Source organism: Balaenoptera ricei, chromosome 5 (genome assembly GCF_028023285.1).
Source record: "Balaenoptera ricei isolate mBalRic1 chromosome 5, mBalRic1.hap2, whole genome shotgun sequence".
NCBI lineage: Eukaryota > Metazoa > Chordata > Mammalia > Artiodactyla > Balaenopteridae > Balaenoptera > Balaenoptera ricei.
Window position 1 is genome coordinate 26,276,500 of NC_082643.1, and position 24,088 is coordinate 26,300,587.

The window sequence follows — 24,088 nt, forward strand, 5'->3', positions numbered from 1 at the left end:
ATTCCATTGTATAAATGTGCCACATCTTCTATATCCATTCATCTGTTGATGGACGCTTAGGTTGCTTCCATGTCCTAGCTATTGTAAATAGTGCTGCAGTGAACATTGTGGTACATGACTCTTTTTGAATTATGGTTTTCTCAGGGTATATGCCCAGTAGTGGGATTGCTGGGTCATATGGTAGTTCTTTTTTTAGTTTATTAAGGAACCTCCACTGTTCTCCATAGTGGCTGTATCAATTCACATTCCCACCAACGGTGTAAGAGGGTTCCCTTTTCTCCACACCCTCTCCAGCATTTATTGTTTGTAGATGTTTTGATGATAGCCATCCTGACTGGGGTGAAGTGATACCTCATTGTAGTTTTGATTTGTATTTCTCTAATAATTAGTGATGTTAAGCATCCTTTCATGTGTTTGTTGGCAATCTGTATATCTTCTTGGGAGAAATGTCTGTTTAGGTCTTCTTCCCATTTTTGGATTGGGTTGTTTGTTTTTTTTGATATTTAGCTGCATGAGCTGCTTGTATATTTTGGAGATTAATCTTTTGTCAGTTGCTTCATTTGCAAATATTTTCTCCCATTCTGAGAGCTGCTTTCCGTCTTGTTTATGGTTTCCTTTGCTGTGCAAAAGCTTTTAAGTTTCCTTAGGTCCCATTTGCTTATTTTTGTTTTTATTTCCATTTCTCTAGGAGGTGGGTCAAAAAGGATCTTGCTGTGATTTATTTCATAGAGTGTTCTGCCTATGTTTTCCTCTAACAGTTTTATAGTGTCTGACCTTACATTTAGGTCTTAAATCCAATTTGAGTGTATTTTTGTGTATGGTGTTACGGAGTGTTCTACTTTCATTCTTTTACATGTAGCTGTCCAGTTTTCCCAGCACCACTTATTGAAGAGGTTGTCTTTTCTCCATTGTATATTCTTGCCTCCTTTATCAAAGATAAGGTGACCATATGTGCGTGGGTTTACCTCTGGGCTTTCTATCCTGTTCCATTGATCTATATTTCTATTTCTGTGCCAGTACCATACTGTCTTCATTACTGTACCTTTGTAGTATAGTCTGAAGTCAGGGAGCCTGATTCTTCCAGTTCCGTTTTTCTTTCGCAAGATTGCTTTGGCTATTTGGGGTCCTTTGTGTTTCCATACAAATAATGCAATTTTTTGTTCTAGTTCTGTGAAAAATGCCAGTGGTAGTTTGATAGGGATTGCATTGAATCTGTAGATTGCTTTGGGTAGTAGAGTCATTTTCACAATGTTGATTCTTCCAATCCAAGAACATGGTATGTCTCTCCATCTATTTGTATCATCTTTAATTTCTTTCATCAGTGTCTTATAGCTTTCTGCATACAGGTCTTTTGTCTCCTTGGGTAGGTTTATTCCTAGGTATTTTATTATTTTAGTTGCAATGGTAAATGGGAGTGTTTCTTTAATTTCTCCTTCAGATTTTTTTTTCATTAGCGTATAGGAATGCAAGAGATTTCTGTGCATTAATTTTGTATCCTGCTACTTTACCAGATTCATTGATTAGCTCTCGTAGTTTTCTGGTAGCGTCTTTAGGATTCTCTATGTATAGTATCATGTCATCTGCAAGCAGTGAAAGCTTTACTTCTTCTTTTCTGATTTGGATTCCTTTTATTTCCTTTTCTTCTTGACTGTTGTGGCTAAAACATCCAAAACTATGTTGAATAATAGTGGTGAGAATGGTCAACCTTGTCTTGTTCCTGATCTTAGTGGAAGTGGTTTTTTAACCATTGAGAACAATGTTGGCTGTGGGTTTGTTGTATATGGCCTTTATTATGTTGAGGTAGGTTCCCTCTGTGCCCACTTTCTGGAGAGTTTTTATCATAAATGGGTGTTGAATTTTGTCTAAAGCTTTTTCTACATCTATTGAGATTATCACATGGTTTTTATCCTTTAGTTTGTTAATATGGTGTATCACATTGATTGATTTGCATATATTCAAGAATCCTTGCATTCCTGGGATAAACCCCACTTGATCATGGTGTATGATCCTTTTAATGTGCTGTTGGATTGTGTTTGCTGCTATTTTGTTGAGGATTTTTGCATCTATGTTCATCAGTGATATTGGCCTTTAATTTTCTTTTCTTGTGACATCTTTGTCTGTTTTTGGTATCGGGGGATGGTGACCTCGTAGAATGAGTTTGGGAGTGTTCCTCCCTCTGCTATATTTTGCAAGAGTTTGAGAAGGATAGGTGTTAGCGCTTCTCTAAATGTTTGATAGAATTCACCTGTGAAGCCATCTGGTCCTGGGCTTTTGTTTGTTGGAAGATTTTTAGTCACAGTTTCAATTTCAGTGCTTGTGATTGGTCTGTTTATATTTTCTTTTTCTTCCTGGTTCAGTCTCTGAAGGTTGTGCTTTTCTAAGAATTTGTCCATTTCTTCCAGGTGGTACATTTTATTGGCATATAGTTGCTTGTCATAATCTCTCAGGATCCTTTGTATATCTGCAGTGTCAGTTGTTACTTCTCCTTTTTCATTTCTAATTCTGTCGATATGAGTCTTTTCACTTGTTTTCCTCGATGATTCTGGCTAATGGTTTATCAGTTTTTTTATTTTCTCAAAGAACCAGCTTTTAGTTTTATTGATCTTTGCTATTGTTTCCTTCATTTCTTTTTCATTTATTTCCGATCTGAACTTTATGATTTCTTTCCTTCTGCTAACTTTTGGGGTTTTTTGTTCTTCTTTCTCTAATTGCTTTAGGTGTAAGGTTAGGTTGTTTATTTGAGTTGGTTCTTGTTTCTTGTGGTAGGATTGTATTGCTATAAACTTCCCTCTTAGAACTGCTTCTGCTTCATCCCATAGGTTTTGGGTCATCGTGTTTTCATTGTCATTTGTTTCTAGGTATTTTTTGATTTCCTCATTGATTTCTTCAGTGATCTCTTGGTTATTTAGTAGTGCATTGTTTAGCCTCCATATGTTTGTATTTTTTAGTCTTTTTCCTGTAATTAATACACAGTCTCATAGTATTGTGGTAGGAAAAGAAGCTTGATATGATTTCAATTTTTTTTTAAAGGAAGAAGTTTTTCTTTTTCCCAATTTATTTATTTATTTATTTATTTATTTATTTTTGGGTGTGTTGGGTCTTCGTTTCTGTGCGAGGGCTTTCTCTAGTTGCGGCGAGCAGGGGCCACTCTTTATCACAGTGCGTGGGCCTCTCAGTGTCACGGCCTCTCTTGTTGCAGAGCACAGGCTCCAGACACGCAGGCTCAGTAGTTTTGGCTCACGGGCCTAGTTGCTCCGCGGCATGTGGGGTCTTCCCAGACCAGGGCTCGAACCCGTGTCCCCTGCATTGGCAGCCAGATTCTCAAACACTGTGCCACCAGGGAAGCCCCCGATTTCAATCTTTTTAAATTTACCAAGGCTTAATTTGTGACCCAAGATATGATCTCTCCTGGAGAATGTTCCATGAGCACTTGAGAAGAAAGTGTATCCTGTTGTTTTTGGATGGATTGTCCTGTAAATATCAATTAAGTCCTTCTTGTTTAATGTGTCATTTACAGCTCGTGTTTCCTTATTGATTTTCATTTTGGATGATCTGTCGCTTGGTGAAAGTGGGGTGTTAAAGTCCCCTACTATGATTGTGTTACTGTCGATTTCCTCTTTTATGGCTGTTAGCATTTGCCTTATGTATTGAGGTTCTCCTATATTGGGTGCATAAATATTTATAATTGTTATATCTTCTTGGACTGATCTCTTGAGCATTATGTAGTGTCCTTTTTTGTCTCTTGTAATAGTTTTTATTTTAAAGTCTATTTTGTCTGATATGCGAATTGCTACTCCAGCTTTCTTTTGATTTCCATTTGCATGGAATATCTTTCTCCATCCCCTCACTTTCAGTCTGTATGTGTCCCTAGGTCTGAAGTGGGTCTCTTGTAGACAGCATATATATGGGTCTTGTTTTTACATCCATTCAGCCAGTCTGTGTCTTTTGGTTGGAGCATTTAATCCATTTACATTTATGGTCATCATCTATATGTATGTTCCTATGACCATTTTCTTAATTGTTTTGGATTTGTTTTTGTAGGTCCTTTCCTTCTCTTGTTTTTCCCACCTAGAGAAGCTCCTTTAGCATTTGTTGCAAAGCTGGTTTGGTGGTGCTGAATTCTCTTAACATTTTCTTGTCTGTAAAGGTTTTAATTTCTCTGTCAAATCTCAATGAGATCCTTGCTGCGTAGAGAAATCTTGGTTGTAGGTTTTTCTCTCTCATCACTTTAAATATGTCCTGCCACTCCCTTCTGGCTTGGAGAGTTTCTGCTGAAAGATCAGCTGTTAACCTTATGGGGATTCTGTTGTATGTTATTTGTTGCTTTTCCCTTGCTGCTTTTAATATTTTTCCTTTGTATTTAATTTTTGGCAGTTTGATTAATATGTGTGTTGGCGTGTTTCTCCTTGGATTATCCTGTATGGTATGGGTCTGTCTGCATTTCCTGGACTTGATTGAGTATATCGTTTCACACATTAGGGAAGTTTTCAAGTATAATCTCTTCAAATATTTTCTCAGTCCCTTTCTTTTTCTCTTCCTCTTCTCTTACCCCTATAATTTGAATGTTGATGCATTGCTGTCACAGAGGTCTCTGAGACTCTCCTCAATTCTTTTCATTCTTTTCTCTTTATTCTGCTCTGCAGCAGTTATTTCTAGTATTTTATCTTCCAGTTCACTTATCCGTTCTTCTGCCTCAGTTATTCTGCTATGGGTCCCTTCTAGAGGATTTTTAATTTCACTTATTTTGTTCATCATTGTTTGTTTGCTGTTTAGTTCTTCTAGGTCGTGGTTAAATGTTTCTTTTATTTTCTCCATTCTATTTCCAAGATTTTGGATCATCTTTACTATCATTACTCTGAATTCTTTTTCAGGTAGACCACGTATTTCCTCTTCATTTGTTTGGTCTGGTGTGTTTTTACCTTGCTCCTTCATCTGTTGTGTATTTCTCTGTCTTCTCATTTTGCTTAACTTACTGTGTTTGGGATCTCCTTTTTGCAGTCTGCTGGTTTTTAGTTCCCGTTGTTTTTGCTGTCTGCCCCCAGTGGGTAAGGTTGATTTAGTGGGTTGTGTAGGCTTCCTGGTGGAGGGGACTGGTGCCTGTGTTCTGGTGGATGTGGCTGCATCTTGTCTTTCTGGTGTACAGGACCACGTCCGGTGGTGTGTTTTGGGGTGTCTATGATGTTATTATGATTTTAGGCAGTCTCTCTGCTAATGCGTGGGGTTGTGTTCCTGTCTTGCTAGTTGTTTGGCGTGGGGTGTCCAGCACTGGAGCTTGATGGTCGTTGATTGGAGCTGTGTCTTTGCATTGAGATGGAGATCTCTGGGAGATCTCTCACTGATTGATATTATGTGGGGCCAGGTGTTCTCTCATGTTCCAATGTCCTGAACTCGGCTTTCCCACCTCAGAGGCTCAGGCCTGACACCCAGCCGGAGCACCAATACCCTGTCAGCCACATGGTTCTGAAGAAAATGGAGAAGTAAATTAATAAATTAATAAACTAAATAAAGCTATTAAAATAAAAAAAATTTAAATAAAAAAAATTTTAAAGTAATTAAAAAATAGAGAACAACCAAACCAATAAACAAATCCACCAATGATAACAAACAGTAAAAACTATACTAAGATAAACATAAAATTCAGAAACTTGTCAGTCTCATACAGCAAACCCCAAGTCTACAGTTGCTCCCAAAGTCCACTGCCTCAGTTTTGGGATGATTCCTTGTCTATTCAGGTATTCCACAGATGCAGGGTACATCAAGTTGATTGTAGAGATTTAATCCACTGCTCCTGAGGCTGCATGGAGAGATTTCCCTTTCTCTTCTTTGTTCGCACAGTTCCCAGGGTTCAGCTTTGGATTTGGCCCCGCTTCTGCATGTAGGTCGCCCTCTGGTGTCTGTTCTTCGCCCAGACAGGAGGGGGTTAAAGGAGCAGCTGATTAGGGGCCTCTGGCTAATTCAGGCAAGGGGGAGGGAGGGGTACAGAATGTGGGGTGAGCCTGCAGTGGCAGAGGCTGGTGTGACATTGCACCAACCTGAGACGCATTTTGTGTTCTCCTGGGCCAGTTGTCCCTGGATCACGGGACTCTGACAGTGGCGGGCTGCTCAGGCTCCCGGGAGGGGAGGTGTGGAGAGTGACCTGTGCTCGCACACAGGCTTCTTGGTGGCGGCAGCAGCAGCCTTAGCGTCTCATGCCCGTCTCTGGTGTCCGCGCTGATAGCCGCAGCCTGCGCCCTTCTCTGGAGCTCATTTAGGCTGTGCTCTGAATTCCCTCTCCTCGTGCACCCCAAAACAATGGTCTCTTAACTCTTAAGCAGGTCCAGACTTTTTCCCAGACTCCTTCCCGGCTAGCTGTGGCACACTAGCCCCTTCAGGCTGTGTTCACGCAGCCAGCCCCAGTCCTCTCCCTGGGATCTGAACTCCGAAGCCCGAGCCTCAGCTCCCAGCCCCGCCCGCCCCGGCGGGTGAGCAGACAAGTCTCTCGGGCTGGTGAGTGCTGGTCGGCACCGACCCTCCGTGTGGGAATCTCTCCGCGTTGCCCTCCGCACCCCCGTGGCTGCGCTCTCTTCCGTGGCTCCGAAGCTTCCCCCCGGCCACCCCCTGCCTCTGCCAGTGAAGGGGCTTCCTAGTGTGTGGAAACCTTTCCTCCTTCACAGCTCCCTCCCACTGGTGCAGGGCCCGTCCCTATTCTTTTGTCTCTGTTTTTTCTTTTGCCCTACCCAGGTACGTGGGGAGTTTCTTGCCTTTGGGGGGGTCTGAGGTCTTCTGCCAGCGTTCAGTAGGTGTTCTGTAGGAGTTGTTCCACATGTAGATATATTTTTGATGTATTTGTGGGGAGGAAGGTGATCTCCATGTCTTACTCCTCCACCATCTTGAAGACCTTCCCCTTAACATAGAACTTTAAACAGCATTTTCTTTCGTCTTGAGAAACGGTGAGGATATTGGTTTCTATGCAACTATTTAAGAGAGTACTGAAGACAGAGATAAGAGTAACAGCTCATTTTCACTGAGTACTTACTACATGCTAAGCAGTATTCTAAGTGCTTGATTTGTTTTGCTTATTTAAACAGTAGTAGACTCTAAGTTCTTTACTTATCTTTGCTTCCTATATCTTTCTGCTTCCTCCAAAAATTATTTCAAACAGGATCAATGAAGGGTGAATTCTTCAGAGATATCATATGCCTGTGGCTATATTAATTTTATCTGCACATTTAAATAATGGTTTCCCTGGATATTTAATTCTAGGTACAAGATTATTTTTCTTCAACATTGTAGGGTCTCTACTCCATTGTCTTCTTGCGTCTGTTGTTTCTTTCAAGAACCTGATGTCTGTCTGATATTTGTCCACTTTCACGCTAATGAATATTTCTGAAGTTTCTGCTTGGCTTGACTGTTCTTGAATGCCACTAAAATATTCCTGACTGAGTTTGGGTTTGTTTTTAATTTATGTTCTTTGCCACTCTATTGTCTTCTTTATTTTGAGGTTTTATATTTGCAATTTTAGAAAAATTTTGATGATTATTTTCTCATTTATGCCCCCCCCCCCTTTTTTTTGCCAGACCACAAGTGGACAGAAGTTGAAATTTCTGCTTTCATCCTCTATGTCATTTGAGTCTTCCTTCATTTTCCCCTTCTAACCGTTCGTCCCTGAAGCCTTTGAGGACAGTGCCTGATCTAACCGTGTAGCTCATTCTTTCACTGTCCAGCAGTATTCATTCTGGCATTCAAGCTATTTACTTAATTCCTTACTTTATCACTTATTTTTAAAATATTTATTATACCCAGTTATTTCTTCATAATTTCTTCCTCCTGATTCATGTTTCCAAAGTACTTCTTAGTGTTCTACAAGGAATTTATTATTTTTTTAAATTCTGGTTTAAATTCTTATCTGTTCCAGTAGGCTTTCCCCATCTGGCATACTTATTTCCAGTCTTTGTCACTCTTTTATGGAGTTCCCACTATATATTCTTCCCTATAAGTTTATCTTTCTTCAATTGAGATTATTGTTAGCCTAGTATTATCAGCCAAAAGACAAAGCCCTTGGCTGTAGCTGTGGTTCTCCAAATGTGTTGTTTGGGGCACCCTTCAGGTTGAAGACCCTTTACTGTTGCTTTCTGGATTTAACAGCTCCACAACTCTCCACTCTTCTGATACCTTGTTTCCCAAGGATCCTTCCCAGTCTCTTGCTGTTGGTGCCCCACTGTCTGGTAGTAGTGATGGAAAGAGCAATTACTTGGACTCAGGGTATGGGCTTATGCAATTATGTTGACAGTTTTCTGAGTGCCGCACAGTCCAGGCCCAGCCAGCAAGTGTCAGTCAAGTGAAGCAGGCATCTCCTAATCCTGTCTTTCAGGGAAGATGAGGGAGGGAACAGGATACAGCAACTAGAACCTCCCTCCTCATCCCATCCTCCACTTCTGGTCCCCGACTCTGTCTAGCTTTGGGCTGCCAAACTGAGATCCAATTTCCTTCTCTCTCTCAAGGGATTTTCACAGATGTGGCATTAGTTCCTGAGCATGCCTTGGCATTCTAAAAACTATCTGATTTCTCCAGAACCCATGAGGCAGATTTCCAAAGAGGGAGCCAGCTGCCCTTGCTGTTTCTTAATCTAACTAGGAACTGCCCAAGATTAATCATTCTCCTTCCCCGCAACTGATTTATTCAAGAAACAGTAAATGTGTAAATATATAATAATATTTGCCATTATTATCATGAAGCCACGTTGGACCAAGATCCCAGAGGTCCCAGTATAAAAGCCAGAGCGTGGTGTCGTGGCCACAGTGTAAAGGAGATTGTGAAATTTCCATCTTCCCCATTCCTCAAAGGTAGAAAACTGTTCATTGGGTGACAATGAGTTAGAATGAAGCAGAGTTTATTCAGAGCAGTTATGGGTGGCATGTTTACCTGAGTTGTTCTGACTCAGAAAGTAGTTATTTGGAAATAAGTGGGGTGAAGTAAGTGGCATTGCAGCAGCATTTTGCCAGTGGTGCTGCTGGTACAGGATTGTTAGATCTAAGGTGTGAAATTAAAACGATTCAAAATCTACCAATACTTCCCTTTAGTTTTCATCACTACATATGGGGTTGAAAGCCCCAAGCGTATGGTAACTCTAGATTTTAGGGATGCGTAGACCTGGTTTGTAATTGAAGCGAATATGTTGAAGCAGCACAGTGTAGAGCACATGCCTCGTGCCCCCTATTGGCTGAATGAACTGCTGGTGAAGGATTAAACTGGGCCTCCAAGACACATGGTAGACCCCAGTTTTACCTACTTGTGTAACACTGGACAAGACATTCAGTTTCTCTTCACTTTTTTTTCTCTTCTGGAAAATGAAGATGTTTAGACCAGAGGAATTCCTTCAGGTTCAAATCAGATGGTATTGAGGATTAATATAACATGGATGAATTTGACAATATGCTGGTAACTGACTTGTGACCTTTATTAAGGTGTACTTAGGCACTGGAAGGGACTTTAGACACCATCCAATTACACCTCCCTATTTTAAAGATAAAGAAACGAAGGTTAAGAAACATGAACTACCTTGCTCTGGTCACATAGCTGTCTACAGACAGAACCAAGACCAGGGCTGTGTCTGTAGGCTTCCACTCCGTTCCATGGTTGATAAGGTTAGAGAGGCTCCAGATTTCATCAAGGAGCCTTCAATCTCAATATTACGTGAACATCATAACGTTCTAATGATGAACAGAAGGGAAAGATGGTAGAGTGCATGGAGTCTAGTAAAAGAAAAATGGTGACCACCGCCATTGTTTACACGAGTCCAAAGAGACAGATTCTGTTTCTATAAAAATTAATGTTGTGGTCCCAGCACATGGTAGTGACACATTTAATGCTAATTGTTTAGAAGGCTATGTCCTATAGCCTAATGGAGATAATTTTCTTTCTTTTTTTTTGGCCGCGCTGTACATGGTCTTCCGGGATCTTAGTTCCCGGACCAGGAATCGTACCCATGGCCCTGCAGTGGAAACGCAGAGTCCTAACCACTAGACCGCCAGGGATTTCCCTGGAGATAATTTTTTATGTTGTAGATACATTCTGCAAGACTTTACAGTTTCCTTTGTTCTCATTCCATGTTTGTCAAAGTATCTTCTTGTGAGTAATTTGGTCATTTAAGTTAATAGTGCAGCCTCTGTTATTTAGGGATGGCTCTGGTGCAAGAAGCAGCTACCCACATTTACCTCTTCATAACCCCCTCTGAAAACAAACAAAAAAGCCCTCAAAAGAAATCTAACACTTTACAAAAATGCAGTCATCTTGGGCATCCTGTACAAGTACACCCAGCAAAATGGGTCAGAATCTTAAAAGACTATAAAAAATATGTAATCCCATAGAAAGAATTGAGTATTTCAATCCCGTAGAGGCACACTGAATATTTGATGATGTCTGTATAGCCCGTTTTCTTGGCACAAAAGCTGAGGGGCATGGAAGAGGTAGAAAGCAGAGAAAACTGGAAAGCAAAGATTAGAAAGAATAAAGGAATGGCAATCTATTCATAGTGGTAGTTTTAGTAACTAGTATTTAAATAAGAATATTTAAGGAGACCAATGAAAGAAAAGGTAAAGAACTAAAACTGATTAAGTCTCCCCATCTGGGGGTAGCCATTCTGTTAGCTGTGTCCCAGGTAAGGACACAGCCCTGGTGGAGAAGAAAGAACCAGCAGTGCTGAAAAGGTAGACAAGTTCTACTGTCCAGTCCAGGGAAAAGAAGGCCAGCAGCCACATGGACCACACTAGAACTCAGGAGTGTAAGCACTCTGTCAATTTTTTTTTATAAAGGAGACACAATTACATGATTTTAAATTTATTTTATTTTATGTTTTTGTCCACACCATGCGTGGCATGTGAGATCTTAGTTCCCCCACCAGGGATCAAACCTGGGCCTCCTGCAGTAGAAGCCCGGAGTCTTAACCACTGGACCTCCAGGGAAGTCCGTCTGCCAATTTTTAAATAAATTTTATTAATAGAGACAGCCAGCTTCCTAGGAGTTTTGTAAGCCCTACTGCTTTGCTCTGTAGACTTGAGAAGTTTAGTCTGCTTGTCAGGAAGGAGCCCACCAGCAGTGCCGTAGAAACAAGACATTTGGGATTACTGTAGCAAATCTGTGGCCACAATGTTAATTCAGGGTTTCAAAGTTCAGGGTAAATCATTTGATCCATTTCATAAAGAGCCAAATATTTGGACTGGGAAATACCAGAGGCCTAATCAGCAAGAAAAATAAAACAATAGGAGAATGGTAACCAGCTCTAGTGACCTGGAAACAGGGTACTGAGGAATTATTGGTCTAAAGTACATCTGTATTTAATAAAAGAGCAGCTTTGCCTTAGCTTTTTTTTTTTTTTTTTTTTTTTTTACTTAATTGTAAGTGTTGTTTCTGAGGATTGTGGTAATCATACCTCTTTGCTTCTGTTAGGGATTGGTGAGAAGCAAGAGAGATGTTTGAATCCAGTTATTTGCCAGCGGGAGATGTGCTATATAATTAAGCTGTTGTTTTCACTGATAGGTTATTATCAGTGGGTAATAAAAAATTGTGCATCATTATAAATTGTCATATGGCGCATTTCATGCTACAACAGCTGAGGTGTGTGTTCCGTGGCAGCACCAAGCAATCATGTAGAGATTGGTGCCGCTATGGCGGTTATAAATCACAACATACACTTTAATAGTTAGACAATTATCTATAGTGGCAGAACTGGAAAATTGTTTAGTAATGATTGGCTTATTTTTATGATGAAGAATAATTTTTATATAGATCTTTTTATACAAATACCTGAAGAAGGCAAAAGCAGAACATTCATTTTAGACACATACTTAGGAACTTTTTGGTTTGGGGCTCATTTATCTTTAGCTACAAATATTTGAAGGGTCAGAAAGTCACCAAAATAGCTTTCCATGTATAATTTTAGAGTTTAAAATTATAGGGGCTTCCCTGGTGGCGCAGTGGTTGAGAATCCGCCTGCCAATGCCGGGGACACGGGTTCGAGCCCTGGTCTGGGAAGATCCCACATGCCGCGGAGCAGCTGGGCCCGTGAGCCACAACTACTGAGCCTGCGCGTCTGGAGCCTGTGCCCCGCAACGGGAGAGGCCGCGACAGTGAGAGGCCCGCGCACAGTGATGAAGAGTGGCCCCCACTCGCCGCAACTAGAGAAAGCCCTTGCACAGAGACGAAGACCCAACGCAGCCAAAAATAAATAAATAAATAAATAAATAAATAAATAAATTTATTTAAAAAAAATTATATATATTTCATATTCCAGTTATATGAAGATACTGCATAGTAGGACTAAAAAGGCCCAAGCTGGCCACTACTAAATTCAAGTCTATCTGGTTTTTTCTTTCGGAAGCCACAAGTTAACAAGGGAATGTCTTGGCTTATGGGATACAAGGAAAATATTGCTTTGTTCTTGAAAGGCTAAAGCTGCAAGTCTTCTCTCCCATCTTTCTCTTTCCTTTCTCTTGGTATTATTATTCTTTTGTTATTCTTCTCCACTTCTCTTTCTTTCCTCATCATGATTTTTCTGTTCTTCAAAACTGAGCTCAAGTATACTCACTATAAAAACCTCATCTGGACTGACCCAGCTGTCTCTTCCCCTTCAATTCTGTTGTCTTAGATTTTGCCCTACTCATGGAAAAGTTTAACAGACTTCTCTGTGAGAATTTAAAAATCCTATCAGGGGGTTTATGTGTCCCCAACTAGACCATTGCAATCTAACGTATGAAAATGTTTGTTCCCAGAATTTGACCCAATAAAGAGCTTGCCCCAGAATGTAAATTCACCACATCACTAGCACATGTTTAGTTCATCCGACATTTCTTTTTTCCTAGTAAGACTTTTCTGAAGAAGGAATTAGTGCAAGCTTTTTTTTTTTTTTTAATTTAATTTTTTTTTTTTTTTTTGGCCACATTGCACAGCTGGCGGGATTGAACCTGGGGCCCCGGCAGTGAGAACGCCGAGTGGTAACCCCTGGACCACTAGGGAATTCCCAGGGCAAGCTTTCTTCATTGTAACCTGGCACTTGAATAACACTGAACTAGACTGTGAGGATGTTAAAGGCCACTGTGTCTCTTTCCAGTCCTCTGGGAGGGGTGGAAGAGCCTGATTGTGAGGAACGAGATGACTGGTTCTTGGTGAGGTGCTACATTCACAGTAGTGATGATGGCTGAGAGGTAACATTTTACGTGTTCACTGTGTCCTATGTAGTCTGCATGAAGGAGCTCACTTGAACCTCACAATGACCCAGTGAGGTAGGTATTCTTATTTTCCCTATTCTCCAGATGAGGAAACTGAGGCTCTGAGAGATTAACTTTCCCTAAACCTTACCGTTAGTAAGTGTCTAAGTTGGAATTCAACCCAGATATGTCTGAAACCAATTTCTGTACTATACCTAGGTCAGTGCTATCCAGAAGTTTCTGCAGTGATGAAAATGTTCTCTGTCTGCCGTGTCCAGCATGGTAGCCACTAACCACGTGTGACATTTGGGCACTTGAAATGTGGCCGGCTCAACTGAGGATGTCAATTTCTAGTTTTGTTTTATTTTAATTTATGTTTATTTTAAAACAGCCACATTTGGCTAGTGGCTATTGTATTGGACAGCACAGCTTCAGATACTTTTTAAATGTTTCTGGCTATAGGCTAATAAGGGGAAAACCAAACCAGGAAAAAACATTAAGAGAATGTGCAGTTCTTTCTCCATTTCTAGAGCTTCCCTGGATCCCACATTTTAAAAAAATGTTGTTTTTAGAAGGAAAGGAAGGAAGGAAAGAAGGAAGGAAGGAAGGAAAGAAGGAAAGAAGGGAGGGAGGAAGGAAGGGAGGAAGGGCTGTTTTAAATCTATTGCTGTTTAGAAGCAATAGGATTCAATTAAAAAGCAAACAAATGATTGGCTCCTCTGGTTCAGGCATACTGCTAGGCTTCAGGCCTTATGAATAAATGAATAAGATATGGTTCCCATCTTGAAGGAGTTCACAGTCTAAGTAACTTTGTAGAGGATGTTATACGTTTTTTTCCAGAGTTTCTTCATATATGATTATACAAAATATTTAAATGTCTGCTATTTATTACTTTACAGTGTTTTGCTTTTAATTTTTAATATGTTAATTTTTTGAAGAGGTCATCTATTTCTATCGTTTAAAATTCAAAGGTCAAAGTGCTTTTAATATCCTCCTGTAGAAACAACTAGCGCTATCATTTTCTAGTGTGTGTCTTTACAAATATTTTGTGCACACACAAGAAAATGTACACATATATTTAATCCTTCCCCTTTTTAAAAACACGTACATACTACTGCCTAACCTTGCTGTTTGGACTTAAAAAATATACCTTGGATATTTTTTCATTCTAGTACTTAAAGAATTTCTCATTTTCGTTCTATGGATGCATAATATTTCATTAAACGGACATATCATAATTTAAACATTCCTCTATTGTTATTTTTGTTTCCTTTATTGTTTTTTATTGTTTATTGTTCCTCCATTGTTATTTCCATTCTTTTGCCATTACAGGAAATACTGACATGAGTAACTTTAGCAATTATATTCTCATGTGAGCTACAGTGAACTGCATTCATGTTTCCCAGAACATATTCCAGAGAACACAAGTCTCAGAAGATGCTCAATATGAAAAGAGGCTTCTGGGGCTAAATAACTTCCGGTGACTCTGTGTATTCATTGGAGGTTCACAGTGCACATTGTCAAATTAAAGGGGGTCCCGCCATAATCTATGTCCGATTAATCCAAGTGTTTCTCAACCATACATTTTCTCAAGAAAGAGCATCTACTCTTTTTGTAGGTTGGGTTCCCTGGGAAGCAGACTCTGAGATAGAAATGTACATGCAGGAGACTCAATGGGGCATGTTCTCAGGAACAACACTTGACGGAAGTGAGGGGGAATGGAAGTAAGTGGGTAGAGGGAGAAGTTGAGCTAGGATGCAGTTGCAGCAGAAGCCTCAGCCAGTCAGTCTCACGGGGAGTGCTGTGAAGCTGTGATGACCCTTCAGGGTTATTCCAACTCCAGGGAAGGAGGCCAGGCCCCCAGGGAGGGCTTGTGACCTTGTGCTGGGCAGCTGTCTTCCACTGAGGGCATTTCTGTGGAGAGGCTCAGCTCTGAGCTCTGAGCTGGGGTAATGAGTGCCTCAGTGTTCACTACAACTCTGAATAGCATCCTTGCATCTTTTATGAAATTGTATATCAATTCTTAGATACCCTTGCTGGCCAGAGAAAGGGCATTTGGTCTCTTTGGGACCTTTTTTTTTTTTTTTTCTCTATGAAATATGGATGCCTGGCTGGATGTTCTTTGGAGTATCTAACATTCTTTGTTTCTAATTCCATTTAATATGTACTAATTGAAGTCCAAGATAAGAGACAAATTTTCCCAAACATGTGGTTGGCCACATAGAGGCCAACAATCTGATTAGGTCAGCCTTAATCGGTTATCATGGCTGTGCAGTGATGGAGAACGAGCATGGTTATAGCGCTTTCAAGAATATGTCACTTAACTTGAGGCAGATTATTAGGGCAAAATGGCAGCAGAGCTGAGTTGAAGTTTTTTGTTTTTTAAATATTTTGGTTACCCCTTGTTAGGTGTTTCCTGAAGAAGCTAGCCTGCTATCTTCCTAGAAACATTAGCCCTTATTGCTAATAATTGAAAGATGAAACTACATAGGGTATGGAAGGCAGGAGTCCATCTAGCTTTAAACCACAGACTTAGGTGCTGGTATTCATCCTCTCTTTTGAAGCTCAGGGTAAACAGGTGTAGCCAAAAAGCCATAGCAGTTCTCAGGGTCTTTCCATTTGAGAATCAGATGGGTCTAAGTGCCCATCCTGTGCCTTTCAGGGTATTTGCTAATTTCATACTCATGCCTCCTGCAGAATTTATCAGTTGTGGTGGCTATCCAGGAAGCTTATTACTTGGTTGAAGAGGAAAAATGTCCAAGGAAGAGGTCTCTCTTAGGTGTGCCTGATAGAGTTGATGAAGGTTTGTAGAGAGGATAGAAAAATATCCAAGAAAAAATCTCAAAGAAAAAGTTCTTATGAGATAATAGAAGTGGGAAGTAAAACCAGGACTAAGGAGTTGGCTGTTATGTGAACGTGATGCAGAGAAGAAAGCAAAAAAAGAAAAATAAAAAGCTAAGATTGATGGCTGTGTCTAAGATCAACTTTTAAATTGAATAAACATTTTTCTCAAAAACCTTAATCTTTTTTCTTTCAACAAAAAGCTTCATAAGGATTCTTATTATTCTTTTCATTATTATATAATAGTAATGAATGAGGTGAGAGATTGTTAAAAAGAGAGTTTGAAAGGGAATAAACTAGAAAAGTCATTGCTAGAGAGTGGAGAAATGATGGAATAGGAATTTGCCTTAAATTGATCCAAAATGAGTTACTCTTTTCTGAACAATCATTGCCTCTTCCCTTTTCCTCCGTAACAGGTGGTATCAAAGACTTATTTATGCTAACTCTTCAATGTTTCTGGAACGACTTCCCTCATAATCCATTTGTAATTATCCGTTTGCAAAAGTGTCAGATCCTATAGCATTTTGGTCACCTCCAATTACTGAATTGTCTAGTCCATTTAAAATTCCAGTCTCATCTCCATATATTCCCTCAGCTCAAGTTGGGCCTGTGGGACCAGTTGGGGGAAGAGGGTGTGGTCCACGTCTTCATGCTTTCTAACCTCCTTCTGGTTTTAACTGCAGGAAGTTGGGGACTGAGAGGGTGGCATAGGGCAGACGGGCCAAACGGCTCCTGACTGAACTAGGCTATCCTCTGTTGGTTGTTGCTTCTCTTCCTGGATAACAAGAATGAATCATTGAAAGCTTCTGTGTAGGAGGTTCCAAAGTTGGGCTCTCCTGTGGGCCATGTGTGTGAGTTCTTCCACACACCTCTAGTGGCCTCCACACCAGCCCTCTGTAGGTGATTAGGCTTAACCTCTTCCTACCCTCTCATCAGTTTCCCCTGGTGGTACAGCCCACCAGGTCTGATTTTGAGTCCCCTTGCAAGGAGGCCAGTCTTGATCCATGGGAAACTCACACAGCTTTGCTGGATCAAACCCTGAAACAAAATTTGATACTTTTCTTCATTATTTTTTCTTTAGTCATGTAGGTTTAAGAACAAATCAACCATCTCATGAGCTGATATGATGTCTAGTCAGGGGATGCGATGCCAGTCTGTATTATTCAGCTCAGGCTGCCATAACAAAATAGCACACCTGGGCTTCTGGAGGCTGGAAGGTACAAGATCAAGATGCCAGCTGATTGAGTTCTCTGGTGAGGACTCCCTTCCTGGCTTGCAGATGGCTGCCTTCTCACTGTGTCCTCACATGGTGGAGAGAGAGAGGAAGGAAGCAAGCTCTCTGATGTCACTTATCATAAAGGCACTAATCCCATCATGAGGGCTCCACCCTTATAACCTCATTTAAACCTAATTACCTCCCAAAGCCCCGTCTCCAAATACCATCACAATGGGGGTTAGGGCTTCAACATAAGAATTTTGGGGAGACACAATTCAGTTTATAGCACAGTCTCTTGTGTATAATCCCATAGCACTTTCCATCATGTTCCTCACTGGTGATTCCAATCATTTCCTTTCCCTTCCCATACTGGTATTTTAGTCTTCTGTATATGGACTGGGAATGGGGTCTTGGGGTGGAGTTGATGGTTTGGAGATAGTAGAAATAGTAAGGGTTTGCCTACCTCTAAGTTCTCCCTGGAGCAGGTGTCTGGACCTAGCTACAAAATTCTTTTTAGAATGTGGGAAACTTAATGCTGCTTTATCCCCAACATTTGGTTCTGGTCACCAGTTCCAGGGCAAGAGTAAAAAAAAATCTTTATTTTAAATGATGTCTGATTCTTTCTTTTCCCAAATGAAGCAGCTATAGTCAACATGGATGTGAGTTAAATTCTGAGGAAGACTGAAGATTTTAGGAACAATTAATTTTACAAACTTTCTATTGACTTCTGAAGCTTTCTCCATATGAGTCTCCCTGTCTTTTCTAGCATCATCAGATGCAGAAGTAATCATAAATTCAAGGAAGGGAAGATTATTCAATACATAATTTTTAATCTTTTTATCCTACCTTTGATTCCTACAGAATCCATTCCTACATATGGTCATGTGGTTCTATAAAACAATGTCCCGTCATGTGCTATGTTGGTGACGTCACAGGAAGCAAAGAAGTCAGTGTTAGAAGATAGCAAACGTACAGGAGGTCATGTAAGTAAAGGTTTTAAGAATTACATCATACAGTATAGACCCGTTTGTGTAATAACGTATAATTAATAATAATGAAGATCTGGCAAACCGGGGATGTTATATATATATCCAGAATTTTAAAAAATGAGCATCTTAGTTAAAAAAGAAAATGCCATTTGTTATAGAATGTTGAAAGCATTTTCTGAGGACAGAGAACACCGCACATAACAGAGGTGGGCAAATTTTTTCTGAAAAAAACCAGACAGGCTTTGCCAGCCAAATGATCTCTGTTGCAACTACCAAACTCTGCCCTTATTGCTGGAAATCAGCTGTAGACATGGATGGGCATGGATTTGTCCCAACAAAACTTTACTTACAAAAACAAATGGCCGGTGAAGTTTGGCCTGTGGGTCATAGTTTGCCAACCCTTGGCATATTAGACGAAGAAATTCTGCATCTCACTTTTTGCTATTATTAAGTTAATTTTAAAGGAACTGGGGTGCTTAAAATTAAATAATGAATGCAATGCAACTATTAAATTTCTGAATGATTTTACAAGTGTAAGGAAATTAGAGAATAATGTAGATTAGAGTTCTTGAATGACTATTTGAAACTTTTGAAAAATGTTTGAGAATGATGTAAAATCAAGTACAGTCTCAAGAACTAAACAAAATAAAGCTGCAGAAATGGAAATCCAAGGAACTGACTTCTTCTTGATAAAGCGAACACATGCATTTAATTTTTACTTTCAGTTATAATATTTAACTCCTTTAGAAAAATTTCTGAATCATTTGTATAGATCAGGATAAGCAGTAGAGTAAATACAGGGGTTTATGAAAAGTGAAACTCTTTTAAGAGTCCTAAGAGGAAAAAAGTAATTCCTCTCTTGTGCAATCATTTCTGGCATCAGAAAATAATGAAGTAAATATAAACTGGAAGAAAAAGTGTGAAGAAAATGTCCTCTGCTTATAATTGCCTACAAAGTAAAACATATCCTCTAACTTCATGTGCTTCTTTGAAATTGGTCTGTTTCCTAGATTCTTTATAGGGAATCCCCTAAACTCGAGAAACAACTTACTTACTGACAGTCTTAGGGTTAAACACATTTTATGTATTGCTACCACTGATGGCTCAAAGAAGAAGCAGGAGGGCATTTTGGATGTTGAGGAGTAGAACTGGGACATTTTTGTAATAGCAACATAGCTCTAAATTGTCTTGTCACTGTTTATGAAAATAAATAAACATATTATTTTTAAAAATTCCATTATGATCAATTCTGGGGCAAAAACCAGGGGAATTTTCTTTAAGTGAAATCATACTTGAAATATGGAAGAAATTAAACAGGAATCTCCCCTCAGTTGTTTTGAAGTCATAAAAAAAGTGCTTTCTCTTTATCAGAATTCTCCTTGATTCCTAGTTTTTGAGTAGGTTGTTTCTTGAGTTTAAGGATTCTTTTTTTTTTTTTTTTTTATAACTTTCCCCTATGGGGATTTTTATAATTTTTATTATGAAGTTTATGAAGCAATGAAGGTAATGTTTTCCCCCTATATTTTATTTATTTATTTATTTATTTATTTATTTATTTATTTATTTATTTATTTATGGCTGTGTTGGGTCTTCGTTTCCGTGCGAGGGCTTTCTCTAGTTGCGGCGAGCGGGGGCCACTCTTCATCGCGGTGCGTGGGCCTCTCACTGTCGCGGCCTCTCTTGTTGTGGAGCACAGGCTCCAGACGCGCAGGCTCAGTAGTTGTGGCTCACGGGCCCAGCTGCTCTGTGGCATGTGGGATCCTCCCAGACCAGGGCCCGAACTCGTCTGCCCTGCATTAGCAGGCAGACTCTCAACCACTGCGCCACCAGGGAAGCCCGAGTTTAGGGATTCTTAATAAAAATTCAGAGCAGTTTCCTTTGGGGTACTTAAAAACAGAAGCTCCCTTTGGGGTACTTAAATAATCATATTATGTTGTGATTATTTGTGGAGGCCTGTGATAGCTGTTCTTACCTGGTGTGAGGAAGGGTCTCAAGATTTTACTTTTAGTTTTTTGTTTTATTTCTTATTATCTTTCTGATTATCAAAGTAACATGTGCTCACTATAGTACGAGTGAAAACTACAGAAAAGTGTAAAGTGGGAAAAACATCACCAGTAATGCAATAACTAAGAGGCAGTTTATTACATGATTCTTTCCAGGGCTATTTTTTCTACATGGTTGATATAAAAATTATTGAAAATTCGCTTTGTACTTTTGTCTATTTAACAATAAACTGTGACATTTCCCTGTGATATTACACAAGTTAACATTATTTTTAATGTGTATATAATACTCCAATTTAAAAAATATCACAACCTATTATAATCTCATTAATTTGTGGTTATTAAAATAATATTTCAGTAAATATATTTTTGAATAAATCCCTGACCAGATTGCTGAAAATCTTATTAGGAAAATTTTCTAGGAGGAGAATTAAAATGTTTAAAGTTATAAATATTTTAATGGTGCTCAAGACATACTCCAGAAAATATGTACAAATTTATATCTTTGTCATCCCTTTGTGAGTCTTGGTGACATTGCATCCTCATTAGTGCTGACATTAACAGCTTTTGTTTTTTTAACATCTTTATTGGAGTATAATTGCTTTACAATGGTGTGTTAGTTTCTGCTGTATAACAAAGTGAATCAGCTATACATATACATATATCCCCGTACCTCCTCCCTCTTGAGTCTCCCTCCCACTCTTCCTATCCCACCCCTCTAGGTGGTCACAAAGCACCGAGCTGATCTCCCTGTGCTAGGCGGCTGCTTCCCACTAGCTATCTATTTTACATTTGGTAGTGTATATATGTCCATGCCACTCTCTCACTTCGTCCCAGCTTACCCTTCCCCCTCCACGTGTCCTCAAGTCCATTCTCTACATCTGCATCTTTATTCCTGTCCTGCCCCTCGGTTCTTCAGAACCATATTTTTTTCTTTTTTTAGATTCCATGTATATGTGTTAGCATATGGTATTTGTTTTTCTCTTTCTGACTTACTTCACTCTGTATGACAGTCTCTAGGTCCATCCATCTCACTACAAATAACTCAATTTCATTTCTTTTTATGGCTGAGTAATATTCCATTGTATATATGTGCCACATCTTCTTTATCCATCCATCTGGCGATGGACAAAACAATCCTTCCTGGTTCCATAATGAGCAGTGGATTGGACCAAATGTAATTCTCTCGGAAATCATGTAGAATGGGATTGTGGAAAGAGCCACAAACTAAGACCAAAGCAAAACTCAGAGATAGTGAAAAGCTTTAAAATCCAAACCCTGTGGAGTATAGGCAAAAGCAACTGAGGCTAGAGAATTTGCACAGGAAGTTCCACTGGAGGAACGGAGAGGAATGGAAGTATGGAGGGGGCCCAGTGATGACAGCTGTCAACAATCACCAACAAGAAGGAAAGAGCCCAGTTCTGAGTGGGGACTGAGGTTGAACAGGGATTCATTGCTGGGAGAAATAGAGAAAAATTCTTTGTGCCCATGGGTGGAAGATCTCAGAAAGCCCATCTTTCAAAAAGGAGGGAAATGCATTGGTAGGAAGGGGCTGTGTCCCTCAGTGGTAGCTTCCAGTGACAAAGCTGGAAGAGGTCAGAACTGGTGCGTAGCAGCTTCTTGTAAGCTCTGATGGACTCCACAGGGTACATCCTGACAGGCGGGATGGGTACACTTGCTCACATCCTGAGTCTCCTGCCCGGGATTTCCTCCTGACATGGAAATGTGGACAAGTTAACGGGCTGTCTGGCTAATCTTTGACCAATGGGATGCAGGAATTAGCAACACATTCTCGCCCCTTCCTCTGTCTGGGGGTGACTGTTCTGTAGCTCTGCACACGTAGGAATGGCAAGCCCCACGACACGTTCTTCTATTGGCCTCACCCCTTTCCTGCTGCCTTCCCATTTTTACCTCTCTTGCCTTCCCGGAATTTCACTATTTAATAGAATCCTTTTTCTGTGCCTAATGATGATGTCATATCTTTATTGATGCCTGAATTCCATTGGAATTTCTTCTCTGATTCCTGAGTTATTCAAAAAGTGTATCATTTATTCTTCACACAATTGAGAATTTCACACAATTGAGAATTGAGAAAATAAATTAAGAATTAATTTTTTGGTATTGATTTCACAGCCAGAATTCTGTCACATAATAAACACTGAATAATTTTAGTCCTTTAACTGTAATGACTTGCTTTTTGGTCCTTCCATTTACTTTCAGCCTGTCTTGGTCCTTATGTTACAAGTGTGCCTTGTAAAACCACAGATTTTACATTTTTGTTTTTAATTTAATCTGGCAATCGTAGTCTATTACATAGAGCATTTAATCCATTTTCATTTAATATAATTACTCATATAGCTGTGTTTATATCTACCAGTCTACTCTTTGTTTCCATTTGACCCATCTCTTTTCGTAGTTTTGTTCTTCCTTTCTTGCCTTAATTCGGATTAATCGACTTTTTACTATCCCTGTTTCCTCTACTAATTCATTAATTAATATTATTTTACTCTTTGTATTTGTTACCTTAAATATTACATTGTAATATCTTTTGTATCTTTTAAAGTTGTAACTCAAGATTACAACTCAAGATTAGTTGTTACCTAGATATTACAGTATGCATCATTTGCAAGTTACATCCTATCCAATGATTTTTTTTTCAAGAAGAGATTATTTCAGTGTGATTTAAACCCTTCCAGAGGAATACAAACTCAAATTATTTTAATGAAGGGAGACTATCATTGGCACCTAAACTTGGTCCAAATTTCAAAAGAAAACTATTCCCAGTTTTATTTAAGAATATCAATGAAAAACTCTCCAGAAAATTATTAGCAGCAGCTCATTAAAGGGGTTATATATCATGATGAAGTAGGGTTCGTTCCAGGGATGAAAGATTGTGAACTCTATTAAAATAATTCATCATAATAGTTGATCTAAGGGAAAAAAAAATCACATGTTAATTTCTACTCATTTGACAAAAATTCAACAGCCATTCTGGACGTTTCAAAAAAGAGAGACAGCTCAATAAAGAAAGAGTTAAACATTTTATAAGCATGACAGACTGACAGACCGTGTGTTCACACGGACTCACGCGCAAACTCAGCCCAGTGATAGCATTGTAAGTAATGACCAAATGCTAGAGGCACTTCTGCTCGAAGTACAAACAAGATAAATGTGTCCACCTCTCACCCCTGCTGGTGATGCTGTACCAGTGTTGTTAGTTAATAAAACCAGACGAGAGAAAGAAATTTGAGGTATGAAACTTAGAAAGGTGGAAGTAAAACTGTTATTTGTAAATGACAAAATACATAGAAAATCCAAAAGAATCTAGCTGAAAATTTTCTATTACTCAATTCCACCATCTAAAAGAGAAAGAGAGAGATAAAAAGATAAATCTGACTCATTAAAAAAAAAAATCCTTTTGCTGGCAAAAACCAAACCAAACCAAAACAAAAACTCTGGGGAAATTCTAAAGGAGAATAATAAGCTGGGAAAAAAATATCTGCCTCTCAAATCACCAGGAGTTTTCTCTCTAAATATATTTTAGGAATTGTGGGAGTGTGGAGAAATGCAGAGCAACAGAACAGTGGGCAAAGACGAATGAACAGTTTGCATAAGAAAATACAAATAATATTTTGATTCATAAAAAATATTTAACCTCATGTAAAATGCTAGTTGTTATTTAATTTTATTTAAGGAATGTGGGAATATAATTATATATTTCTAAATTTGCTTGCATTTCATAAGGAAACTTCCAAGCATTCGCAAGAACTAAAAATGGTTGCCTAAATCAAGAGAGGAGGTTGAGGGAAAAATAGGTTAACAGGGATAAGAATCAGGGTACAATTTCTAAATGAATAC

General features: G+C 39.3%; 1 protein-coding gene across 5 annotated transcripts in view; it reads left to right on the forward strand.

The window, feature by feature from the left end:
- IL15 (interleukin 15) overlaps positions 1-24,088 on the forward strand; it is a 91,988-nt gene that overhangs the window by 14,430 nt on the left and 53,470 nt on the right. For 3 of the 5 annotated variants that reach the window (XM_059922526.1, XM_059922525.1, XM_059922524.1), the window contains exon 2: positions 18,100-18,221. The exons of the other annotated variants lie outside the window; for them this stretch is intronic. Coding sequence is in view for 2 of the 3 variants with exons in the window: in XM_059922525.1 (XP_059778508.1) it covers positions 18,156-18,221 (66 nt within the window). In the remaining variant the exon portion in view is untranslated. The remainder of the gene's footprint in view (positions 1-18,099; positions 18,222-24,088) is intronic. 5 annotated transcript variants of the gene reach the window in all.